We start from the raw sequence: 27089 nt of genomic DNA, 5'->3' as shown, positions 1-27089 counted from the left end.
AGAAAATTCTTCAGTTGAGAACCAGGACCTGCAGTTTACAGTGTAAAATGGAACAGCAGAAAAGAGGACCCGGTGTGTGTTGAAGAACAGGAGACACAAGGTCCAAGATTAAATGAAGAAAAGGAAGATGAAAGCCAACGTGATTTTTTTTTTAAATTCCTAAAAATGCTTGTAATCCTAATACTCACTGGGGCGGGAGTATTGAGAGTTCAAGGCCAGCCTGGGCTATATACTGAGTTCCAGGATAGCCTATGTTAGAACAATTCCCTGTCTCAAACAAGCAATAAAAAAAGCAAATGAAAGTGCAATGGCGGTAATTGTTCTCGATCATCTGAATTCGATCCTGAGGCCCACATTGTGGAAGGAGAGAACCGACTCCAGCAAGTTGTCCTCTGACCTCCACACACATGGCCTGGCATATGTGCCCACACATCACACACACACACACACACACACACACACACACAAAATGGTGATTAAAAAAAAAAGATAGCTGGGTGTGCAGTCCCAGCATTCAGGAGACCGAGGCATTAAGGAGCATGAGTCTGAGTTCAAGTGATCTATACAGCAAGTTCCCACCCCACCCCATCTTACCCTCCCCCCGACAAAAAAATAAAACCAGAAGAGAAAGCAAGAAAGTCTAGGTGGGTTCTAACTGATAAGTGCCAGCTAGAAGAGATGCTAGAGACAGCGGCTTGCCACAGAAGCATGGCCGAGCACAGAACTTACTTTTATTCTTCATCTTGTCAAAGTAGGCCAGCTTGGAGGCAGCGTAAATGGCATTAGGTGACTGCAGTGTGCCAACCACGGCATCCATTAGCAAAACATTGGTCAGTGCTTGCTGGACATACTGTGGGTCCTAGGACAGATGGCGGTGTGCGTCAACTGAACCTGAATCCTGAAAGTCTCCTGATTTTGCCTCTGTGAGGAAAATGGCACTTCTCACAGTGCATTCATCAAGGCAACGTGAGGAGTCTGAATGGGTGAGGAGTTTGGAGTTTGCATCCTGCAATCTCTTCCTCTGAGTTACTCTAAGTTGTGATGAATGACTCCTGGATCCAACACATAATCTTCTCTAAAGGCAGGCAGCCAGGCAGGCACTCATGACTCCCCATCCCTGCCCTGTCTACACTAAGACAGCCCAGGACATCTCATAGACCCAATGGTGGGTGTGGGGACAGTCCCACCATGGGCCTCCGCCCTTGCACATGTAATCTGCATATCACAGTGGGTTTGGAACTGAACGGCTAGGCCAGAACTCAGAACCTATCACATGTGTGTGTCCTCCTAGCCTGCCACCAGGCAACCTGTTCCTTCTAAGATGTGCCACAAGATAGGCGCCATTGTCACCTGCGTTTCTCTGGTGCCTGGTGATGCTATAACTCCCTGCATACCCTTGTGAATAGGTCCTCTATGTGAGTTCTCTAATAGTGGCCTTGGTCCCTTTGGTTTGGTTTGGTTACGGGACTGTTTGAGATGGTTTTGCTCTACAGTCCAGGCTGTCCTCAAACTCCAGACGCTCCCAGCTTACCCGCCTGAGTCCTGGCATAACGGGGACATGCCACCACACCTGGCTTGCTTGACACATAGGTTTCCTTGCCCTTTAGACAATATGACCACCTCCCCCACTGACTGGGAAGACACCAGAACTGAGTGTACACACAGGGACACTGAGTACGCCTCAGCTGCAGCCTTCGTGTGCTCCTATACCCCAAAGACCACATGGTCTCAGGTGGGCTCGCAGTGCCACAATAGCCTCTGTGTCCCTGCAGGCAGCATAGTTCTTGTGCCTGGTGTCAATGCTGCAAGCTCTGGATGCCCCCTACAGGACCTGGTGCCACCCGTGCCCACAGGAGTACCCTCCCCCTCGCCTCAGACCTTGTGGTCATCTGCCAGCTTCTTCCCGGCCCACATCTCCTTCACCATCAGGTGCCAGAGGTCACACTCAGACTTGAGGTTAGCCTCGAAGACTTCCTTCTTGGACTCTGTCTTGATCTTTAATGTAGGTATCTTCAGGAGGAGAAATGCCACTGTGGTGTTTCTGACTTCCTGTGAGACAAGGATAGCATGAGATCATAGGGAGGGTGCACGCGTTGACGGCAGGAGGGAAGAAGTGGCCTGAAAGTGCTGCGGAGGGCAAATTTGGCCACAGGGTTGAGCCTGTGAGCCCCTTGCAGCCTTTCACGTTTCTCTGAGGCCTTCTAGAGCCAGCCAGCGAAATCAGCAGGGACTACAGCTGTGGGCTTTGTGGGCATCCCAGTGGCCACTGGTCTTGGTCCTCGTTCCTGCTGTGACTCTCCCCATAGTTGAGAACACTTGACACCCTCCATTTGCCTCCTCCAGGCCAGAATTGAGACAGTAATGGTAACCATAAGGCACAAAATAAGAACATCAGGGTCCCAACTCACTGCTGTTTTGTTTTGTTTTGAGACCCACACTGGCCTCAAGTTTGTGGAATAATCCTCCTGCCCCTGACTCCTGAGTGCTAGGATTACAGATACACACCAACACACGTGACTCAGACCTCCATTTCTGGAGTAATATAACGTGTGGCTGGGCATGGTGGCCCATGCCTTTAATCTCCGCACTCTGAGGCAGAAGCAGGTGGATGTCTTATGAGCACACTACACAGTTCCAGGGCAGCCCAGGTTCCATAGAGAGACATTGTCTCAAAAAGCCAAAAGGAAAATAAGATACGATCAAAGGTGGTAGCACCTTCAGGATGCTGAGGGAGGAAGACTGCACGCTCAAATCCAGTCTGGGCTACATAGCAAGACCCTGTCTCAAGAAAATAATTCAAAAAAAAAAAATATATATATATATATAATATATAAAAATATATATATAATTGAAATTTTTATATGTATATAGTGAAAATTGATTTTAAAAACAACAGCATGTGCCAAGAAACAAGTAGACTCTGGGACAGGGTGGCTCAATGGTCAGCACACAGCCATCTCTTGGAGATGAACTTACTCCTAGCCGCCCTTCTTCTATGGTGGAAAAGTCACAGCCAGCCTTACCTTGTACCTCCAAACATGGCCACTGCAGTGGAATCAGGTAAAGAATACTGCCCTCCTGCCCACCATAATCCTGCCCCAGGGGTGCCACATCACCCTCACTTGAGCGCGAGCTGGAGCACAGGAAGGCACGTGGTGGTACTGAAGGCGCCAGAGGACGAACAGCAGCTTGGAGAATGACCGCATCTGACACCGGGCAGTCTCACCTCTATGTTCCTGAAGGTGGCAATCTCCACATAGCCAGGCCGTCCCTCAGGAAGCAAGAACAAGCGCTTCTGGGTCATGGCAATCTTGCCCACTCCGCGGTTGGTCTTCACGGAGCTGGACAGCTTGTACACGCACTCATTCTTATCCAGATGGTCCATCAGCAGGGCGGGCAGGCTGACCTCCTGCGCCTCTGCTTCCGTCTCCTTCCAGCACGTGTAGAAATCTCTGAATGTTTCGGGGTCAATCTGTTTCTCACGTCCTGAGTTTAAGGAGAAGAAATATCTGGACTCAGGCACAAAGCACTTTAAGGAAGCACGCACTACCCAGGCCGGGCAGCAGGTGGCACTAGTGCCCAGGGCTCTCTGGATGGTTTCACCGGAAGGCCTTTGCCTGCCCCAGCTTGTGGGGCAGATTTAAGTAGCGGCCATCTGTCCCTTCTAGCCCATAGAGGGATGGCCATCTGACCCACCACATGCAGTCACAAGAACTGCAACAAAGGCACTTCTTTTGAGACAAAGTTGTACTGTTTCTGAGGCTGGCCTGGAACCCACGGAGCACCAATCCTCTGGTCCTGCTGTCTCAGCCTCCTGTGTGCTGAGATTATAGGCACCCTCCACTTTGCCTGGCATCTGACCTCCCTCTGTTCGTGAGCTGCTTTCCTCTGGGATACAGCCCTCACCTGCACTCAGCTGGGTCCTGAGCCTCGCTGTTGCTCTCTATCCTGCATCAGACCAAACCCTGCCACTGGGCTGCTTTTCTCAGCCCCCACCATCACTTTCCTAAAGCACAAGTGGACCTTCCTGCTCCTCATTCAAACCTCTCCGGACTGCTCAACCAGACCAGTCCTCAAGTTCCCCCAGACTGTCCCCTCTTCCCTTTCTTTCTTTTTTTTTTTTTAAATTTATTTTTAATTTTTAAATTTTTTTATTTTTTATTTTTAATTTTTTAAATTTTTTACATTAAAAAAATTTTTTAATATATTTCTTTTATCCTCTTCCCTTTCACACCCACACCCCAGCCATACCAAGCACTGCCCCCAAACGGGCAATGCTGTTATGTGCATCTGTACAGGCTCCTCCTAACCATCAAACCAGAAAAACCCTCCTCTTCCCTCAACACCCGGGCAAACATCCTTCCCTGACAATGCAGGTCATCCTAGCTGCACAATCCACCATCTGCACTTAAAATTCCCTCAGGACACCAGTGACTCCAACCAGCACACACCAGCACCCACCCTCCATGGTGCCACAGAGAATGCCCGCTGAGCATGGCAGCCAGAGTCTGTTGCAGGCACACTCATCAGGCTTGCGTACAAACTAGGAAACAGAAGTAAGAAGAAACCCTTCCCGGGGGGCAGCTGGTCCCTGCTTAGACAGAACCTGCATCTCCCTGTGCCCAGACTTCAGAGGTCCAGGTCTGAGATGGACAAAATCCCACTGGGTTCACATCTTTGTTCCCACACGGTAACGGTGCCATGGTGACAATTGTCTGGCACGTCTGTTTGGCTGCCACAGTGTGGTAGGTAAGCACACAGCCATATGTAAGGGGACAGTCATGTGCAGGCTGTGGAGGATGTGAAAGGTTCCAGAGGAAATTTCCAAATAACAAGGGCAACTGAGGCCGCAGGAAGGAGGCCCAACAGGAAGGACTGTCGACAAGCAGTCAGGTAGCACCAGACTGTACGCATGGAAACCTCCACCAGGTGGCGCCATCTCAAATTCTTTTTCTTTCTGCTCTATCATCCAAGGTAGTTGAATAATACGTGTTTTAAATTCTCTTCCTCTTCTTTTATAGACATTGGGGTTGAACCCAGAGCCTTTCCCATGCTAGGCAAGTATTCTTCCACTGAACTACACCTTAAACCCCATGTAAGCTTCGCAGCCACTGGATCCAATGAGAAAATAATTTTACCTGGGACAGGAGTATGGCGCCCCCGTCTGTATAATGCTTAGCACAAAGTGACTGAAGAAGACAAGTAACAGAAAAGGGAGTGATCTCGTGCATGGGACAAGCCTCTGAATTCTCTTACACTGGGCAGGGAGTTGATTGACAGCTTCATAGACATCCCTTGCTGGAGTCCTCCCCCGCCACTTCACAAACACTGCCTTCTGCAGCTCAGCAAGGCCCCAGGCTGACTGAGCTTGAATCCTAAACACATGTTAGTCCCACCAGACATCACATATGACAGGCTTTCAGGTACACGGGGTGCAGGAAGAGCCCAGAAAACAGAACAGAGAAGGTAAAGGCAAGGAGTGGCGAGCCATACCGTTGCTTAAGAGAGTGAGAGACCCGGGGATCCTCTGTGTACACCCCTCAGGATACACCCTCTGGGCAGCCATACCACAGCCGTCATCAGAGCTGTACACAGTACGGCCTTTGCAGCCGGCACCCAAAATGTTCTCTTACAGACAAGTCGCGTGTCCTTGGAGGTGAGGGGCTCACGTGCTCCCACTTGCAGCCAGCACCCCAGCAAGCTGTGGATACCACTCTTCCTGGGCACTTCCCCACCACCTAAGGAGCCACTGGCAGCTCCTCGCTGGCTAGGTGCTGCTAACTCACTGCCCTGCCCTCTCTGGCCACAAGGTGGCGATGTCACACACTACCACTTGCAGAGGAAGAAGCCGAGAGGCAGGCGCTCCTCCTAAGGCAGGGTCCACCAGCCACTGAGTAACTAGGTGACCAGGTCATACCAGGGCTTTGGAGGAGACAGAGGCACCACCAGACATCTCAGCCTGCTACCGGTAAGAAAAATAACCCTATGGCTCTGAACACTCCATTTTAGGCTACTGCGCTATGAATCCCCAGTGTGCAGCAGACCCTTAGGATGTTCATGTCCACATGAGCTCACACAGTGGGAACAGGAAAAGTGTGCCCACAGGCCCTTTGGGGTCTTCCTGTGAATGCACATAGTGGTCTTCACCCCCTGACTCTCAAGCAGTGCAGGCTATCCCACAGAAGCCTGAACAGTAAGTGATTTACTGGGACAGGTGGCCCACCATTTCCATCTATCGTATCCAAAACAGTCATTCCTCAGGAAATGTGGACATCAAGTCGCCTCTATAAGTGACATGGTGTTAACACAAACCTGTACACCCTCCCATGTGCTCTAAGTCCTTTCAGAGTTGTGTGCCCAACACCATGGAAGTTCGAGTTTATTGCTTTGGGAATGATGACAAGAAAAATATTAGCACTTGGTCTATAGAAAGCACATTTCATTCTCCAAATATTTTCTATCGGCAGTTGGTGGATTCTGTGGAGGAGGAACTGTGGACTGGCTGACTAGACTTGACTGGCCAGCAGAGTCCAGTGAGCTCAAAGCTCAAGCGCTTCAGCAGGTAGGAAAAGCACAGAGGCTCAAGCCTTCCTGCAGCAGGACACAGACACGGCCAAGCCCACCCATGCTCCGCAGTGCTCACTCAACTGCCAGGGGACACCTGGCGAGGAAAAGATGTCCGGAGCACAGAAAGCCCACTCACAAGTCAGCAGCAGAGAGATCTGCCCCAGCATACAACACAGGGAGAGCCTGGGATTACGGCTCACAGAAAGAAGCCAGAGTCAGAACAGAGGGATGAGGACAGCAGCTGGCCAATACCAGCTCACATAAGACAGGAAGACCACGGTGACAGTAAGGCACATACTAGCAGGCAGTGGACAGCAGATGCCTCACAGGTGGGGTAGCACACAGCCAGGGAGCTGGCACTCAGCTCAACCAAGCTTCTGGCCCTAAGCTGAGGGAGCAGCCCGCATGGACTCTAGGGACAGGTGTCAGGAAAGGCGAAGTCACCAGACACCTCTTGATGAGTGGTTTCCTCCACATGGCCAGCAGACAGAGCAGCTGCATGTGTCAGTGCAGGGAACATGGATTGGGGAGAAATAAAACAGGACTGCAAATTCACAGATGGCAGGACACGGTCCATGAGTGTAAAAGGTTGCCTGCGTGCTATCGAGAGACATCTTGTCATCAGAGATTTTAAGCAGAGCTGGGTTGGGAATGGCACTTCATTGGGGACACGGAGCAAAGCCAAACCCAACAAACAAAGGCCTTGTGGTAAAGGGAGTGCCAAGGCCCCCTTAATCAGGTGGGCTGCCCTGGCATCTGGCACACTGCCTCCTCTGTGCTTCTGTGTGTGCAAGAATGCGTCAGTTGAGCCACGGCTGTGTGGTCAGTGCAGTGACTGGGTCAGATACATGGGCAGAGACAGCCAGCCTTGCACAGAACTCAGCTGTGCTGCACCAGGCACCTTCACCTGCCGCCTGGGTCTGAACACATGTGTGCTTCACGCTGCACATACAATCATGTCATACCAGCAAAAGTTGCCCAAAACAGTAACTGGGACTTGAAGCTTCTAGGCGTTATGAGTGATAATCTCTCCAACATGGGGCATTTCCTGCTCTTCCAGACACACGTGGCTGTAATTATAGAAAGGGGAGACTTCCAATATCTTCTTCCTGTCATTACTCAACATGTAGTAAATAGCAAACCGGTACAGCTTCGTTCGCATTGCGTTGTCTTAGGATATTTTACCTTAAAATTGCTGCTTTCAGCTTGAGTTGCTGGCTTAAACTTGAGTTGCTGATTTAAAGAAAAGCATTAAGTGAATTGTGGCTTGGAATGAGGATGGGATTTCAAATAATTTCTGAAACTAACCTAAGCAGACATCTACCACTTTTACTAAGTATTTGTGCAAAAGTGGAAGTCTGAACATTGATGATTACAAAATCAAAATATTAACTTTGAAAAACACTGAAGATGGGCTATGCCCTCAGAATCAGATTTTTTTTTCCCCTTTTTTCCCCCCTGGCTGGCCTCAAACTCACAGGAATCCACCTGTCTCTGCCTCCGGCATGCTGGGATTAAAGGTATGCACCACTATGCCTGGCATTTATTTATTTATTTATTTATTTATTTGTCTTTTAAGACAGGGTCTTACTCTGTATGTAGCCCAGGCTGACTTAGACCTCTCCATGTTGTCTAGACTGGCCTTGAACTCAGTTTTCCAAGTGCCAAGACTGCAGACATGAGCCACAGTTGTGGTTGATCTGAAGCTACCATGTATTCAAGTGTTAATTGCTTATCCCTGAGAGCTTTACTGTTCTAAGAGCAAATGCTCACATACACCACCGTGATGCTGTGTAACCTTGCCTCCCAAGTTATTCCTGATTGGCCAATAAAATTGGCTAACCTGGGTTAGGCAGAAGAGGGGTAGGCGGAGCTTGTAGAGCAGAAGAAGGATCATGGGATGGGAAGGAGGAAGGAAGGAGAGAGGACCAGGGTGCCATGGGTTAGCATGAACAAGAAGGCCAGGAGGAGCTTGCTCTGACTACTGGCATGATGGAGAGAAACAGCTCAAGTGGAGCGTGTGCAAGTATTTATGGGAATATTAGATGGGATATGTGGCTGGGAGATAACAGCTTAGGGGGTTAAGATCTGCCTAGACCTGATGTTTAAGGCATATTGAAACTCTAACAGGTTTCTGTGTCATTTATTTCAATAGTAGTGGGTTAAATAATAACCGCTACATTTAATAATCATATGAATTATTATCAAATAATTTTTCAACAAGCCACAATGCTCATCTTCAAGATTTAATTCTTGGCCAGGCATCATGGCACACGCCTTTAATCCCAGGATTCAAGAGACAGAGACAGGTGGATTTCTTGAGTTTGAGGCCAGCCTGGTCTACATAGTGAGTTCCAGGACAGACAGAGGTATTAGCAAGACTCTGTCTCCAAAAAAATGGGGATAGGGGAGCTGGAGAGATAGCTCAGTAGTTAAGAGCACTGACTGCTCTCCCAGAGGACCCAGGTTCAATTCCCAGCACCCACAGGACAGCTCACAAGTGTCTGTAACTCCAGTTCCAAGGCATCCAATGCCCTCACACAAACAGACATGCAGGCAAAACACCAATGCACACAAAATAAGAATAAATAAATTCAATTAAAATATTTAACTTTCTATGTAAAAATGTAAAAATAAATACATTTATCTCATTACTTGGGAGATTTGCTTCCGTCTTTCTTTTTCTTTTAATAGATTTTTAAGACAGTTCCAGACAGCCTGCAGGCGTCGGGGGGCGGGGGGGGGGGGCGGGGGCGGTGTCAAATGTGTTATGTAACTGAGAATAACTCTGACCCTCTGATCCTCACATCTCTTCCTTTCTAATGCTAGATTTCAGCTGTGAGCCACTATGCCTGGTTTATTATAGGGGCTGGGGTTGAAGCCAGGCATTCAAACATGCTAGGCAGGCACTCTGCCAATTAAGCTACATGTCAGGCTTGCTCTTCCCTTTAATCAATGGTAATATTATATTGTATACAACATAATTAAAAATACACTTCTTTATGTTTTATTATCAGTTAAGTGTTTGCTTTGCGCTTATTCTTACTTACCTGGGTCTCATGGAAGATTCTTGGGTGAAAGTGGTCATGAGTACAAGTTTAAGAAACCTAGGCTTGGCGCTGGAGAGATGGCTCAGTGGTTAAGAGCACTGGCTGCTCTTCCAGAGGTCCTGAGTTCAATTCCCAGCAACCACATGTTGACTCAGAACTATCTATAAAGGGAATCTGATTCCATCTTCTGGCATGCATGAAAACAGAGCACTCATATACATAAAACAAATCTCTTTTTAAAAAGGAGGAGGAGGAAGAGGAGGAGGAGAAGAAGAAGTAGTAGTTGTCATTGTCGTCGTCCTGGCTTAGGAAAGAGTAACAAGAAAAAATGGCTGTCCATGTTTGGTGAGGACACAGCTGTTTGTTTGCTTAAGACAAGGTTTCTCTGTCTGCTCTGGCTGTCCTGGAACTCGCTCTATAGACCAGGCTGCCTCTGCCTCCAAAGGGCTGAGATTAAAGGCATGCGCCACCACCGCCCGGCTTGACACAGATCTTTTTCAATACTCTGAACCTTTAGGAGGTTGAACTGTTAGCTATAGACCTGCAGACACAGAGGACATCAGTGCCCAGGGTGCTGTGAGGGTCCTCTTACCCACAGTCAGTGCATCAAACAGGCGGTGGATGATGGCGGCATCCTTCACGATCCCTGACTCCTGGATCCGCTTCACAAAGTCATTCAGTTGCATGTGCTTCTTGGGCAGTTCAAAGTTCTTCACTGCATCATCAGCCTTGGGGGCTTCGCCGGGCTTATCCAGGACCTCTGTGATGAGCCGCTTAAGCTCAGGCGTCCGCTCAGCCTGGGCCCACTCGGAGACTGACATGGACTCCACCATCCTCTTGACAAGGTCAGCCGGGAAGATCCCTATGTCAGTCTTATACAGGCTCTGGAAGTCCAAGAGGGCACTCAGCAGTTGTCCCTGCATCAGATGGATAAGACCACGCAGGTAGAAGTACCTGGCTAGGAGCAGAGAGTCACCAGGGCCCAGCAAGCCCATGGCCTTGCTCAGAAGGGTGACGAGGTCCGTGTAGTATGCCTGAACACACTGGCTCACCAGCGGGAAGTGGATCTCAGGGATCTTGAAGGTATATGTTGACTTAGGAGTCATTTTGAGAACTGGAAAAAAAAAAAAAATCAAAGTGAAGACGCATGTAATTAGCATGGTCTTGGGAAAAGCAGAGAGGCACATAACATGTCACTGTGAGGGCAGCACTGTGTGCCTTGGACAAGAAACAACGTGCCTCTTCTAGGGCATTCCTCATAGCCCAGGGGTAAAGAAGGGCCCATTTTGTTCCCAGAGTAACAGTAAATAGTTTCCATGCGACAGTTAGGGTTTTGAAACTATGAATATTAAGTGAAAATGCTGGGTCTGGGTCTCTGTGGGTCAAGCTAATAGCCTGAGCCAAGAGATAGCTGCCAAGTAGGACTCCGCCTTCGGGAGCCTTTGTCACCTTAACAGTGCTCCTGGGCAGTGGTAGCACAGCAATCCCACTGCATAGATGCAAAACAGGACTGACAAGACCAGAGCTTGTAGTGCCACAGGGCCTTCCAAAGCATGACCTGAGCCTACTGGAGACTAAACACTGACCAGGAGTTGAGTCCCCCTCCTCCTAGGAGCTTCCTTGGGACAGGAGACCAGAGCCAGTAGCCAGGCCATCCATGCCAATGCCGGAGGTGGTGCCCTGGCTACGGAGGGTGGCGCCTGCAGGGTGGCGCCTGCAATGGTCGAGGAGCTTCAGATGAAGACAGAAAAGGCAGGCTGTGTCCCAGAGTGAGTGTCGCACACACCTGCCAAGCCCGGAAAAGGAACTGGTCTGCTTGAGAAATCACACAACCAGGAAGTGGTTGCCTCCTAATGCTTTGAGCTCTGAAATGTTTTTTTATTTGCATACTGTCTCTCCAGCTAGAAACTCTCCAGGGACCTTCAGCTTCCTGGGGATGCCTGCAGCCTGAGCTACGGGCAGCAGCCATCAAGGGGCCCTGGCCCCTCACAGTCTCTCTCACCTGCTAAGGACTCAGCGGGGTTCACAGTACAAGTAAATGATGTAACGCAGAACAGGATAAGCGAGCTTTGGGAAGTTTATGCAGAAATACAGCATGGCTCATAAATACCTAACTGCACCCATTAGGGAGGGTGTGGTGCCCAGCCAGGAGCATCCCACCACACATCTGCAAATATAGACATGTACTATATGCACAACATGTACGCACACACACCAACAGGTGAAGGGGGAGCACATGGACACAAAACAATTTAAAAAAAATAGTGTTTGGGGTTTTTTCCCCCTATTTTTCTGGAGGCAGGATCTCAGTCAGTCTCACAATGACCACACTCACACACTCAGCTTGAAACCCAGGCTGGCCCTGAACTCACAAGCACCAACACTGCCCCAGCCTCCCGAGTCACTAGGATTAAAGGCGTTGGCCACCATGCCTGGCCGAAATAGTTTACATTTTTAAGCACAGTTTTTTTCTTTTTCTTTCCTTTTCTTTTTTTTTTTTTTTTTTTTTTTTTTGTTTTTTTTTGAGACAGGGTTTCTCCGTGTAGCCTTGGTTGTCCTGGACTCACTTTGTAGACCAGGCTGGCCTCAAACTTACAGAGTTCCACTGCCTCTGCCTCCCGAGTGCTGGGATTAAAGGCCTGCGCCACCTCCCTCTGAAGCAGGCTGTGATTTACCAGGTGAAGTGTTGGGAGGATAGACACTGGAGGGTAGCCCTCCTCACCTGGGCTGCTGCTTTTGCAGCTTGAGGTGTCCATTATCCGAAGCGACGAGTTTCTGGGTGGCAGCTCGGGCAGGGAGATGTCCTGCAGGTTGGGCATGCTGACCACCATGCGCCTGTGGGTGATGTGCAGGGGGGAGGCTTTCCTAGAGGCCATCTTCTCCACAGTAGGTCTCCTTGGACTTATAAGCATCCTGTCTACCCTGGGGAAAAGCAGAAGCTTACTTCATTGGCCCAAAGAAGAAAGTGTTAGCCTCCACTACCCACCGCATCCGGAGTGATGAGCAGGCCGAGAGCCACACACAGGGTGGTAAGAACTTGCCACTAAGGGGGCTGGAGAGATGGCTCAGTGGTTAAGGGCACCGCCTGCTTTTCCAAAGGTCCTGAGTTCAATTCCCAGCAACCACATGGTGGCTCACAACCATCTGTAATGTAATCTGATGCCCTCTTCTGGCCTGCAGATGTATGTGCAGACAACACTGTATACATAATAATAAATAAATCTTTACCAAAAAAAGAATATATTGTGAGAAAAAATTATTAAAAAAAAAAGAACTTGTCACTAAGTCCAGCCTCAAGTGGCTCAAGAGTAAAGGACAGAGGGTCTCAGAGAGCCCACAATCTTAGAGATGAACAGGACGCAGCCACAGGTTAGGCAGGAGAAAAATAGGCTTCTTGAATAGGAAACCTAAGGAGAAAGTGAAGATGGGCAGATATCCAGGTGTGGTACATGATGCCAGGCTAGGCACACAAAGCCTGTCCCCACAGAACAGTGAATTGCTCAATATCCTGCTGAACTGGTCATTTGTATGTCCAAATAGAACTGTGACACATAAGCCCTCCATCCCCAAAGAGGGTAGATAGAACAGAGGTACCAGCTGGGTGGTGGCAGCGCACACCTTTAATCCCAGCACTCGGGAGGCAGAGGCAGGCGGATGGCTGTGAGTTCAAGGCCAGCCTGGTCTACAAAGTGAGTCCAGGACAGCCAAGGCTACACAGAGAAACCCTGTCTTGAAAAACAACAACAACAACAACTACAACAAAAAACAAACCAAACAAACAAAAAACAGAACAGAGGTACCTGTCCTCCTCAGACTGGGTGTCGAGGTCCATCCGAGCAAAGGCGTCCATCCTACCATTGAGTCGGGCCTTCAGAAAGGAGTGGAACATGTAGGTATCCAAAGCCTGCATGTGAGAAAGGCTGTCATACTGTGCGCATGGTGTTCCGGCCTCCAGCCACACCTACAGCAGTCCCCCTGAGGCGTGATCTCTCCTGCCCAGGCTCCTCTGGGCAGGGGTCTGTGAAAACAGGGACCTTCACAACTGGTTCTTTTTATTATTTTTAACAATGTGTCTGTGGGTACCTGCAGAGGCCAGAGGGGTCCGAGCCCCCATAGCTGAGATTATAATGTCAGTCACCCAAGGTGGGTGCTGGAAACTGAACCTACAAGAAGAATAGTATAGTATCTTAACCACTGAGGTGTCTCTCTAGGTTGGCAATCGGTTCTTAGGTACTCAGAGATTTGTCACCTGAACCTAGAAAAACACAAAAGTTAAAAAAAAAAGCCTAGACCATCTGGCCTCTAGGGCATCTGTGAGTGTAGTGTATGTGCCCCTCACCCCAGGGACCTCTGGACACTCCACAGCACTCAGTCTGGCTCTGCCTGGTTCATAGACTGCCTCAGCCTGGCTCAGGAACCAGGCAGCCCTGGGGCCCTGACCCCACAGGGAACTCCCCAGCACAGCAATTGTTTCCACCTGGATATGTATGTAAACAGTATGGCAAGGAAGCTCCCAGACTACAAGCTACCCTCCCCCCAATAAAGGCAGGAAAGAGGGGGGGCTAAAAGGTGCCCAGATCCACATGGGAGGGTGTAGGTCAGCCAGGAACCCAAAGGCAAACACTGTAGGAAGATCCAGAAGAGAAACAGGTAGCAGCACCCTGTATAGCAAAAGAACCCAGAGCTGTAGACAGCCCTGTCCCAGGTGGTCTACAGACGGACCCGGGTTACTACTGTAAGACAGCAGGGGACACCAGGAGGTTCACAGGACAGGAATGGAGAGGAGAGGCACACAGAACCATGTAGGAGGTCACACCATTACATGTTACCCAGCGGATAGCTTAAGCTAATAGATACCCTGGAGACAGGTGGTCCTTCCTACCTCAGAGATGTCAAAACAAACCCGTAGGGGTCCATAGGGCTGCCTGCTAGATCAAAGCCCTGTGCATTTTGTATGATGCACAGACAAGTCATTGGGCAGAAACAGTGGGCTCCACCTTAAACCTAGGCTACTGTCAAGGAAACAACCAAGACACAGCTAAGGTCAGTCTCCCTGAGAGAAAGAAAGAACCAGCAGTGCTCAGACTATCATGGTGATGACAAGAAACTCTCAAAGGGCCATAGTTCCCTCACCCACAGAGCAAAGGCTGCCTACGCTGGAAGATAGTGACACCGAGAGGGGACTGATGCCCTGACTGAGAGCATGGTCACCCAGGTATGAGCTTGTGCCACATCCACCAAACTGCATGCTTAATAGTGTGTCTCTTACTTAATTAATATACAGTATACTCTAAAGCTAACTTAAACATGAGGCGACCAAGGCATGGAAACTAGACAAAAAAAACCAAACTTTCTGAAAAAGCGAATACAATTGATACAACATGACTAGATCACAAAAAGCCTTTCGTTGAGAAATGTTCCAACACAGAGGAGTAAGTGAGTGGGGCCGGCCCAGCCCCATCCCTCTCACCTGCTTGTAGAACTGCTGGTCCCCAGCCGCTCTCGTCTTCAGAAACTCCTCGCTGTTGAAGACTCGGTGCTCATAATTCAAGTGATTCTTCACTTCCCTAGTGAAGAGAATGTGGCCATGTGCTGAACCGCCACAACGCTCAAGCATGCCCGCCGTCTGGCAGCAGGACGATGCTGAGAAATACACTCTTCACAGCTTCCTGTATCCTATACTGTACGGCCGCCATCACTCCTTCAACTAGGAAGAAGCTGGGAGACAGTGCTGCGGCCGCCACTGCCTCCTCGGACCTCGGCTCTTTATGACATTTAAGACTCAACCATCTGCTATCATGCTACAAAAGCCACTGGGCTCAGAGGTCAATTTGGAGGTAAGAGGGCATGTAAATGCTGCCAACAACATCAGCCACCACTCTGTCCAGACAAGCCCCTCTTGCACTCCATAACCTGTCTCATAAGTTCACAGTCTCCCCAAGCTACAGGGACATGCTATAAAGACTCCACGGCCTGCTGGGCATGGCCCGGGTGATGTGCCTGCTGTCTTCCTTCCATGGTGAGTGAAGATGCATTCATCTAGGGGTGCAGAGTTTTACAGCCTGGAATCTTATTTTCTTCTGTTGTTTTGTCTGGGGCAGGGGGATAGCCTCACGTAGCTCAACCCTCGAGTGTGAGAACTGCCTCGCACTACTGATCTTCTTACCTCTGCCTCCTCCTTCCCAAGTTCTGGGATCACAGGCTTGCACCACCTGTTATAAAGTATTTTATTGTTGTTTAAAAAATAAAATAAAATATAAAATAAAATAAAATAAAAGACACTCAACCACCTTATCCATAAACTTTTTTTTCTCCCAAGAATAAAAAAGAAGCACACCCAGGACCCTGCTTTAAACAATGAAACAATACAATCTCTCTCTGGCATACTACCTCATTTTCTCCCTAATAAGTTTGCTTTATGTAAGTGAAGATATCAAAAAGACAAGGCTGTTGAAGTTTGGAGGGCTGGAGAGATGGCTCAGAGGTTAAGAGCACTGACTGCTCCTCCAGACGTCCTGAGTTCAATTCCGAGCAACCACACGGTGGCTCACAATCATCTACGATGTGATCTGGTGCCCTCTTCTGGCTTGCAGGTGTACATGCAGGCAAAGCATTCATATACATAAAAGTAGATAAAGAAAAAAACCTTGGAAATAATCAGAGTCCTGGGAAAGCCAGGGCTCTGTGCCAACCCCTCCTGAGCAGACGCCCCTTCAGAGCATGCCAGAGCCTCCTTCGCTATGGATGCTGGGAGAAGAGAGGCAAAGGGTGCTGTGACAGAAGAAAGAGTTGGTAGAAAGAAATGGCCCCAAGCTGCAATATAATTCCTTAAGTGACACGTGTTGGAAGTTCCTCTACTATGCCACGTTCCACATATAAACTTTACTTGACTTCTTAGCTGACGCTGGCCAGGGGCTTGAGCAGCACAGCCACACACCAGGCAGCGGGCGATGTCAGAGAGCTTCCCAGTGCTAAAGTCTGCACACCCCTGAGTCCTGAGCCCCTTGGATGTTGTACCATCTGGGTTCTGGTCCTGTGGATATGACCCAGCTGTCTCTTCACAGCTTCTGGAACATACTCTCCCTGGGCTGACCCTGAGCTCTCTGCCAGGCCACACAAGCACCATCTCCCAGGAAGCCACCTTGGACCCAGCCATCCGAGTGTCCAGTGCTAGAGACAGACAGTCATGGCTGAGAGGGTGCTGGGCAGGGGCAGGGTTAGACCCTCTAATCTGGTCATGAGGAAAGGTTGAGGAATGAGCTCAAAGGCCACTCCTGGATCTGTGGTGATCTTTAAAATACCTGAAGATGCCGACGAGCAGCTGCAGGGTGATATGCTGAATCTTGCAGTTGAGAGTCTGCTGCCAGGCGCGGCGGTGGGCGCGGCCCTCATTCAAGTCTGTGCTGGAGCTCAGGTGGGCCAGGTGCAAATCTGGGTGCAGCTGGAGGCTCTGGACTCTGGTTTAAAAAGAAAGGAAAAAAAAAAAAAGCAGACTGAGCTGAGTACCTGGTGTGACATGCTCAGAAGCCAGGTAGACGGGTAGTTTAAGAAGCTCTGACGCCTGTCAACCATGTGAGAAGGCTCTGAAGAACTCAGAGCTACAAGAGTTTATTCACCAACAAATGTCACCACAGGAAGGTCTTGCTTCAGGCTCAAACAGGCCTCCTTCTAGGACACAGGCATTTTCTGTGTCAGCCGCCTCTCGGCATCTTCTGCCCAGGCAGGATCAAAAGAAGCCACTCTGTGTCCTGCTTTTTATGTCCTGGGTGCCACCATTCTTGGCCCAGCACGGAGTGGCCACTGGCTCATCTGCAGGTCCCTCAAGGACAGAGAGAAACTCACCCGGAGCCACCTCTGAGCCTGGGGCCTGGCCTTCCCAGGCTATGCAAGCCTGTGTTTCGAGAGCGGCTTAGGAATACGGCCTTGGGCTCAATCCTCAGCATTTCAAGGATACGACATTTGCCTAAGAGGAGGCTCTGGGCATCAGCAAGCAAGGGTGCTGTTTTGGGGTGTTTGTTTGTTTGTTTGTTTGTTATGTATACACTGTCCTGGGTGCATACACGCTTTTACGACAGAAGAGGGCACCAGATCTCTTTATAGATGGTTGTGAGCCACCATGTGGTTGAGTCTTCTGTTTTAAACAGGCAGAAGTAACACACGTTTGTTCCACAGATGTTCCTTGTGCACCTATGGTAAGTCAGGCACAGGCCTAATGTAGACCAGGCAGAGGCCCTACTGTATAGATTTTTTTTTTTTTTTTGAGACAGGGTTTCTCTGTGTAGCCTTAGCTATCCCAGACTCACTTCATAGACCAAGCTGGCCTCGAACTCGCAGAGATCCACCTGCCTCCGCCTCCCTGAGTGCTGGGATTACAGGTGTGAGCCACCACGCCTAGCTTACTGCATAGATCTTATGCCATGCGAGAGTGGCGGAAACAGAAAATAGATAAGTCAGTCTTAGAACAGGAGGATGATAAAAGGACAGCAGAGACCCCAAGTGGTGAAGCCATGACTATGACTATGACTATGAATATGAATATGGGAGGAGGGTGCTCCTAAAAGATGCTCTGACCCTGCTCTGTGAGAAGCAAGTCACATGGTAGTGGGAGGCCCTGGGGACGAGGTGGAGGAGAGGCTCTTGGGTGCCCTCAGCGTTGCCATGAGCACAGTGAGCTTGCAGGGTCCCCTATGGGTCAAAGTCACACGACCATAAGGAGCAGGTACACTTTGGACTCATTCCTAACGCCCTGAGAAGCTGCCCTGGGTGGGTGTCCTAGCCCTGCTGACCTGACTAGTGAGATCTCACAGGCTCTTCCCTGCCTAACAGGGTTAATGACATTGGCACATTAACACCAAACTGACTTTGACCTGGTAGAGCACAGAGCAGGGTACAGGAGGAACAGAACAGCAGGGACTCCCCTGCGGGAACCACACAGCGGCACTGCCTGCAGCGTGGTGTGTCTTCTGAGCCTTCTGTTTGGGCACAACTGGGTGTAAGAAGCGGCTCCCTGCAGAAACTTGACCTTCCCTTCCATACACACACTGAGCCAGAACAACCGAGAAAGGGGCCTGATCCCCGCCCCGCACCCACGGAGAAGAAGGCTTCTCATTAGCAGAGCAAGAAGAGCAGTGTGGCCCAGGCCTTCTAGGAGAATCTGAGAGAAAAGACCACTGCCATGTGTCCCTCTGGCCAAACATCTGTGTACAGATGGACTCCTCCTTCTAGGTCAGTTAAGGAGGCCTGAATCAGGCTTAGAAGTGCATGGGCCTGTCAGGTCTATAAAAGAGTGTTCCTGTACAGAGCCCCTGCAAGATGCTCCACCTCACAGGTTTATTCCCAGGGGTGGGGGTAGGGGCCTGCGACAGCAGAGCCCTAACTCCACACCCCTGCCCTTGGATTCTGAAAAGCAAGCAATGCCAACATTGTTAGATTCTTCCGCCAAAGCAAACAGCCAGGTCAGCTTGGTTATCAGGAGGGAGGTAAGAACCCACTCAGGAGCCTGACCCAACCCCCCCCACCCCCCAGGAGGCTGCAGGAGGATGGCCATGGCCCTAGCTCCCATAGTCATGAAGGGCAAACTTCCCATGTGCCCCCTACTGTGTCTTTGTCATCTGTCTTACTTCTTAAAGATTTTTTAAAGTTTTTTTTTTTTTTTAACTCTATGCGTATTGGTGTTTTGCTTGTGTGTATGTCTGTATGAGGGTGTCAGATTCCCCTGAAACAGGGGTTACAGATAGATGTGAGCTGCCATGTGGATGCTGGGAATTGAACGGAGCCCTCTGGAAGAGCAGCCAGTGCTCTTAACCACTGAGCCATCTCTCCAACCCCCATCATTAGAAGTTTGAAAGACTCCAAAGTCAGGCTGGAGAGATGACTGAGTAGTTAAGAGGGCCCAGTTTCAGTCTCCAGCATCCCACACAGTGACTTACAGCAGTCTGCAACTGCAGTCCCAGGGAGCCAATGCCCTACATGCAAATAAGATACCCCATGTATAATTTTTTTTAAAGTGTAAAAACCTAGTGAAAAAAGAAATGGAAAACAAAACAAAACAAAACAAAAACACAGGCTGGCCTTCTATATGTAGGTTGTGTTCCTTACCCAAAATGCTTTATTTAGCAGAATGTCGCTTGGTGCTAGCATGCTGGCCTAGTGTGTGCTAAGGGCCAGGCGTCTAGCCCTACCACACCCCTAAAAACCCAATTGGAGAGAAGGGTGTCTCCAGTGTGAGGGTCTGAATACTTACATGAACCTCTACACCTCTGTGCATAAACTGTACATCTCAGGGCTAGACCCAAACCTAAACACCGAGTCCATTTACGACAAGACACACACTTCCCCAACAGGATATTAGTAAGCCTGTGGTTTTGTTGCTGGTTTTTGCCTTTTCTACATAGGATTTCTCCAAGTTGCCCTCCCTGGCTGTCCTGGAACTCCCTGAGTAGACCAGAGCTAGCCTCAAACTCAGAGATCCGCCAGTCTCTGCTTCTTGAGTTCTAGGATTAAAGGTGTGTGCCGCCACCATCTGGCTCATAAAGCTGTGTGTTTAATGTGACCTGTCACATGACAGCGGGTGAAGCAGTTTCCCCTTCTGGCCCTGAGTCAACACTCAAAATGTTGCAGATTTTAGCAGACACTGTCCAGGAAAAAAAGGAATCTCCACAAGGCCACCATGAGAGCTCAGGAAAGGCCAGCTCAGGTGTTCAAGCACAGTGCCCTGGCCTCGCAGCCCAGGCCTCCAGTCCCAAGGGCCCAGGGAACGTGTCTGTGCCTCAGCGCGCACGAATAGAGATAGGAAGATTGGGAGTTGGCTACACAGTGAAACCCTGCCTGAAAAATAAACAAGGGCTGGGGGCGTAGCTCAGCAGTAGAGCGTTCACCTCACACGCACAAAGTGCTGCTGTGACCCCTAGTACTGAGAACAAGAAAAAAACAAAACAAAACAAAACAAAACAAAAAACAAGACCAACCAAGGAGCCAGGCGGTGGTGGCACACACCTTTATCCCCAGCACCCAGCACTGGGGAGGAGGAGCTCTGAGTTCAAGGGCAGCCTGATTTACAGAGTGAGTCCCAGGACAGCCAGGGCTACACAGAGAAACCCTGTCCTGGGGGGAATTGGGGGGAGCCACTAAGGAGCTGGGGGTGGTGGCTCATATCTGTGCTCTCAACACTAGGAGACTAAAGCAGGGTTGTGAGGAATAAAGGCCACCCTGGCTATAAGGCCCGTTTCAGACCAGCCAGGGCTACATAGCAAGACCCTAGAGTCAGCCAGAGACCTATAGAGTCACATCCCTGGCCTCAGCAGGGCCTCACAGGCCAACCTGGTTATTTACCACAAAGTTTAAGACCACCTGTCACATTTGCTCACTGTCCCCCGACCTCAGCATTTGCTTCTGAGATCCACACACCAGGTGAAGGAGCAGCCATGAGAACTGATCTCTCCTGCTACCACCGCTGGGGCAGGGGGCAGTACAACCCAAGGGAGCAGGGTACTGCTGTGTGTGTGGTGCCTGCCCAGCCTGGGACCAGGGCCAGTGAAGATAGATGCCACAGTGCAACTACCTCCTGCTTTACCAGCAGGGGCACCTCCACCCTCCCGAGGATGGAAGCCTCTGTACTGTGGCAGAGACCTCAGAGCACTCAAAGCATTAGATTATCTGTGAACTGGCCCTTTGGGGAGACCACTGGCTGAGCTTGCTCCAGGCCAAGGAAGTTTAGTTACTGAGAGGAGGTCACCCTCAAGCCAACTGCCCTGAGTGTCACAGCATTACTGATTTGTCATCGCTGGTGCACAACTAACTGAATTGGGGCACTTTATGATGTCCTACACATATCTAATGAGTGAATGAATGAGTGAGTGAATGAATGAATGAGTGAGTAACTGAATAAATGAATGAGCTTCAGAAAGCACAGCACAGCACCCAGAGGCAGTGGCTATAGCATTGGGAAGCTATAGACTGAGGAGTGGGGTGCCAGAGCCCCTTGACTCCATTAAGCCATGATTCATATTTTGACAAGATCAAAATAAAGACAAATCATTTCTCTCAAAAATATTCACAATGAGCCGGGCGTGGTGGCCCACGCCTGTAATCCCAGCACTCGGGGAGGCAAAGGCAGGCAGATCTCTGAATTTGAGGCCAGCCTGGTTTACAAAATCAAGTCCAGGACAGCCAGGGCTACACAGAGAAACCCTATCTCAAAAAAAAATATATTCACAACTGGCATAATAGTACATGCCTTTAACCCCAGCCACTCCACTTAAGAGGCAGACACAGGCAGATCCTGTGAGTTTGAGGCCAGCCTGGTCTTCACAGTAAGTTCCAGGACAGCCAGAACCACATTGTGTGTGTGACCTTGTCTTTAAAAAAAAAAAACTAAAAAAAAAATAAATATTCAAAAATAATTCCCAAATCCTGACTATGTAAAATAGACATCACAATAAGAAATTAGAAAAGCGACAAACACAGAATTAGGTCACAGGCATGCGCAAACACTCCACTTCACATCACCTCTGAATGAAGGTCTGTGCCAGAAGAAGAGGGACATCAGGGATGTCTGCGTCATCGTCAGAGGACTTAGAGCAGGTGACACTCCCGTGGTCAATGTCTATCAGGACCAAGCCATCAGCTTCCTGGAAGGCAGAGGTCAATGTCACAGTTTGAGTCTGCACATGCCTTATTTAAAAAAACAAAAAACAAAAAAACACCTACAAATGTATTTGCATTCACCGAGATAGTACCGATGTCAAGTCACCCTGCTCAGTGCGTCCTCCACAGAAGTGCAGTGCGCAAGTGTTCTGGCGATGGGTAAATCTGACTAAATGTGGCTTTCTCTTCTCAGAATTGTAGCAAAATGCCCACAATGTGAGTGTTACCACAGTGTCAGTTCTACTCACTCCACAGCCTTCACTGCTACCTGTCTCCAAACCTGCAATGTCCCCGAACAGAGAAACTCTGTCTTCATTTGATGCGAACTCACTGTCTCTTCCTCCCTTTGGCCGTGGCACCTTCTATTCTACTTTGGGTCCCTATGACTTTAACCACTCTAAAGACTCCATGTGGGTGGGCTCACGCAGTGTGCCTCGTCACTCGGCAGTTTCTCGGAGGATCATCTGGACACTGCCGCCAGAGGTCAGAATCCCTTTCCTTGTGAAAACTGAGCAGTTCACGTGTGGATGGACCACAGGCCTTCTCTGAGTTAAGACCCCAAGCAGGTTATCAAGTGTCCATCGACCCTGGGACAAATACTATAGGGAGTGCTTCATGGTGCCTTGAAAGAACCTTCCAGAACTCCACGAGAACACAGTCCACACTCAATGCCCAGTGTACCACTCAGCTGCCCAGCCAGCTCTGCCACCCAGGGCCCAGAACACAAGGCTAAGTGGCCTCAGGATAGGGGTGGAATTTCTGAAACTATGCACACTGGAGCACTTACAAGGTCTTATCTGTGGCGGCAACTACTCAGCATGAGTAAGGGCATAGCTCTAGACCCCAAGACTCTCAAGTCTGCAGAAAGAGACAGGGACACTCAGAAGACACCACTCCTGCTTTAGCCCTGACCCTCCGCCCTTGGGTGGCATGTGGAACGTGTGCAAACACAGCTTGTAATGGGCCAACGTCTGACTGGGCAAACATGGGTCCTCTGGCTAGGTACACAGTGTTGTGCTCCATGCCAACACCAGGTGTGCACAAGAAGTGTCCTGATCCGAGTACTCCAGGGACCCTACTAGCTCTTTTCTGCTGATCCTATCCATGAGGAGTGGAACACCAAACAAACCCAAAATGCTGCTCTTAGAATCTTCCAGAACATGTAAATCACAAAGATAGTTTCCTGCAGGATTCCTAACCGGAATTGCTAAGTAAATATGTCTGAAGATAAAAGAATCTTCCTGCCTGAAGAGCCCAAACAAGATGGTTTTTCATGAGTGACATAAAAAAGAAACACAATTTTAAACATCAGAGTACTGCCCCCCCCCCCCCCCTTTTTTTGTCCTGGTCCACAAGGCAGAACAGGCTGAGGTTCTTGGTTTCTAACCCTCCCGAGGAGGTCTGAACAGCCTTTTCCTGAGTTATTTTCCACAGTGAGTCACTGGCTTTGGCAAGAACACATAGGCCTGCCCACCCATCCACCCCCAGGAAGAAACAGGACAGCCAGGAGGCGGGGTTTCCTTTAAACTTCTAGGAAATGGTGTGGAGGGCAGGAATCTGACACAGGCTGACAGCAGACTGTCAGGGAAGGCGTCATACATAAGTGCTCAGAACACAGGAGTTAAATGTAGGACATGGTGGTGTGTACAAACCCATAACTCCAGAGGCTGAGTCGGAGGGATCATAAATTCAAGGCCAACCTGAGCTTCAACAGTGAGTTCTGAACCAGCCTGAGCAACATAGCAAGCCTCTCTCTCTCTCTCTCTCTCTCTCTCTCTCTCTCTCTCTCTCTCTCTCTCTCTCTCACATACACACACACACACACACACACACACACACACACACACACACTTTAGAATAATAAGTCTTTCTTAAAAATTAAAAAGTTAGATGTGGTAGCACACGTCTATAATCTCAACACTTCTGTGGTGAGGTGGGCGATGGAGACAGAATTACACAGAAGCTCACTGTCCGGCTAGCCTGGAGTTCACAGCACAGAGCCAGAAACAGGAAAGACCCTGCCTCAAAGTGGGAAATGAGAACTGACTCCAAATGTCGTCCTCTGACCTCTACACACATGCCACCAGCCCCTCTCATACGCACAACAAAACAAAACAAAAACAAAACAAACTCAATTCAATGCTATTCTCCCTGCCCTGTGGAACTGCCAATGCACACATGAAAACATACCGGATGCCATTAGTAACCGGAAGTAAGTGGACGCTGGACAGCACCGAGCTGCCAGGCTCCCACCCACAGGAACCTCAGGATCAGAAACAGTAACAGCATGAGATGGGACTGCCCACTCTGTTCTCAAGTCCAGCAGCCACCCTGGGAGAGGCTGGCAGTACCTCAGTGTCCCCATCTGCCATCACAGACCAAGGGCAATGGCCTCATTATCTGTCCGCCATCTTCGAGCTGACTGTTTGTTCATCTATCCAGGCCCCATGACAGATGACAGTTTAAAAACATCCCAGGGCTAGCACTGGGGAAACTAAGGCAGGAGGAACGCAGAGAAGGCTTGACCGCCCTGGGTGGCAACAGTGTGAGACCATCACAGACAAACAAGCACTGTCCCCCCCAATTAGCACCTACAGTATGCCAGGCGCTACTCCTTGTCTTGCTTGATCCTCACTGTGGTAGCCAGGTGGGCAAACTTGCTGTCCTTTGATGGCTAAGAGAGGAAGAAGTTTGCTATCTCAATGAGTGTAAGCCACACAGAGAGTGAACACCCAGAGCCACAGATGCCCTAACACTGTGAGCAGCCCACTGTACGTTCAGGCCAAGTGTTAACAAAGCTCAGTGGATGCATTTAAAACAGCAAAGTGGAACCAGTGGTGGTGGTGCACGCCTTTAATCCCAGCACACGGGAGGCAGAGGCAGGTGGATCGCTGTGAGTTCGAGGCCAGCCTGGTCTATAGAATGAGTTCCAGGATACCAGGGCTGTTACACAGAGGAACCCTGTTTTGAAAAAGCAAAAACAAATAAACAACAATAAAAAACCAGCAAAGTGGGGCTGGCGAGACAGCCCAGCTGTTAAGCTCTTTGGCTGCTCTTCCAGAGGTCCTGCATTCAGTTCCCAGAACCCCCATGGTGGCTCACAGCCATCTATACTGGGATCTGATGCCCTCTTCTGACATGCAGGTGTACATGCAGATAGAGCACTACACACATAAAATAAGTCTTAAGGGGCTGGAGAGTTGGCTCAGGGGTTAAGAGCACTGTCTGTTCTTCCAGAGGTCCTCAGTTCAATTCCCAGCAACCACACAGTGCCTCACAACCATCTATAATGTGATCTAGTGCCCTCTTCTGGATTGCAGGAGTGCATGCAGGCAGAGCTCTGTATACATAATAATAAATAAATCTTTAAAAAAAAGAAAGAAAGAAAAAAAATCTTTTTTAAAAACCCCAAAAAACAAAAAACAAACTAGCAAAGCAGAAAATGTGCTGAGGTGGCAACAGAGCGGCCACCTACAAGCCAGCTGTGTGTCGTTTGGAGCCCTGCCCACAAGGATACCATTGCTGGCCCCTTCACAGATGGAGAGAGAGAGAGAGAGAGAGAGGCTTAGGAAGCGACTAATTCATCCAGGTTACAGAGCTAATTAGCAGAGGCTGGAAGTGACATCACTTCACTGCCCGAATATCTGTCCCCTGCTCAAAGTGTACTGCAAGTCACAGGCGCTGCTCTGAACCTAACAAGGCTGGGAGGTACCACAAGACTCTGGCCCTTTGAATTGCAGGGGTCTGGATTTCAAACACATCCCGAAGCCAAGAAAGAAAGAAGAAAGAACAAACAAGACGAATGCACAGCGTGTACACATTCCCAATGGCACAGGGGAAGAAGACACAGTGCATTGTGTGTCATCTGTGTGCGTAAACACATGTGTGCTGTGTGGTACCCAGAGTGCAGAAGCCTTCAGACAAAACAATGGGGCACCCCCCTCCCCACCGCACCCCAGGGCAAGCACCTTGCTTTTCCCTGCTGTGGGGCATGTGTAGGAGACGCAGAGCGATTTCAAATGCCACTTCCTACCTGCCACACGATGGAGTCATGTGGGTTTATTCCTTCCCCCCACAACCGGAGTTCTCTCTCTAACCTTTCTGACTTCTTCGAAGTGGTCAAGATGACACCCCATGAGGAAAGACGTGGGAGCCATGACAAAGTCCAGCATTTGACCCGACAGGATGGGCACAAAGGTGTGCTGCCATTGCAGGGGGTGCAGGTAGGCCACAAAGCACTCAGCAACGAGCGTCAGCAGAGCCCAGTCTGAGGAGAAGAACACGATGCGCTGTTCCGTCAGGATGCAGGTCAGGATCTAGGGGAGCAAGAGCAGTGTTTGCTTCCGGTTGCTTCTGGCTGCTTTGGGCTGGCCATGGGAAGTCCCTCTCCCCAAACCAGAGGCTGCTTTTAGCCTCTTCCCGAGTTCCGTTTACAAAGACCAAGGCCAAGGCCGGTTGCAGACAGGTGTGCTGCGCTGCACCGAAGCTGTGGCCTATACTGTAAAACGCGGTCTAATCCTATCAACGGAGCAAGCCAATGTTCCTGGCGCCCGCACACCTGCAACACCTTCTCAGGTCGGAAGCAGAGCAGAGGCAGGTGAAGGTCCAAGTCGATGATGGGGCTCTCGGGGTCCGCTCGAGAGGGAAACACAACCTGCAGAGGCTTCATGTTAACTATCTGTGAGGACCAAGAGACGCTGTTAATTCAGAGAGCTGTCTACAGTGGAGGTCAAAATGCCCCATAGTCACCATTCAGGCATAGAAAACATTGTAATTAGACACTGTTGTTGGAGTTGGGGGAAAAAGCATTCTACATACATGTGGGCA

At 49.6% G+C, this 27089-nt stretch overlaps 1 protein-coding gene across 1 annotated transcript in view; it reads right to left on the bottom strand.

The window, feature by feature from the left end:
* Dennd3 (DENN domain containing 3) overlaps window positions 1-27089 on the bottom strand; it is a 56275-nt gene that overhangs the window by 10433 nt on the left and 18753 nt on the right. The window contains exons 6-16 of the mRNA XM_051159715.1: window positions 26821-26940; window positions 26360-26578; window positions 22125-22246; window positions 16919-17074; window positions 15088-15184; window positions 13418-13521; window positions 12340-12539; window positions 10210-10731; window positions 3227-3486; window positions 1879-2049; window positions 730-859 (exon numbers count right to left, since the gene is read on the bottom strand). Coding sequence (XP_051015672.1) covers window positions 730-859; window positions 1879-2049; window positions 3227-3486; window positions 10210-10731; window positions 12340-12539; window positions 13418-13521; window positions 15088-15184; window positions 16919-17074; window positions 22125-22246; window positions 26360-26578; window positions 26821-26940 — 2101 coding nt within the window. The remainder of the gene's footprint in view (window positions 1-729; window positions 860-1878; window positions 2050-3226; window positions 3487-10209; window positions 10732-12339; window positions 12540-13417; window positions 13522-15087; window positions 15185-16918; window positions 17075-22124; window positions 22247-26359; window positions 26579-26820; window positions 26941-27089) is intronic.

The sequence above is a fragment of the Acomys russatus genome, chromosome 17, assembly GCF_903995435.1.
Source record: "Acomys russatus chromosome 17, mAcoRus1.1, whole genome shotgun sequence".
NCBI classification, from domain to species: domain Eukaryota; kingdom Metazoa; phylum Chordata; class Mammalia; order Rodentia; family Muridae; genus Acomys; species Acomys russatus.
This window is presented reverse-complemented; position numbering and strand designations above follow the sequence as displayed.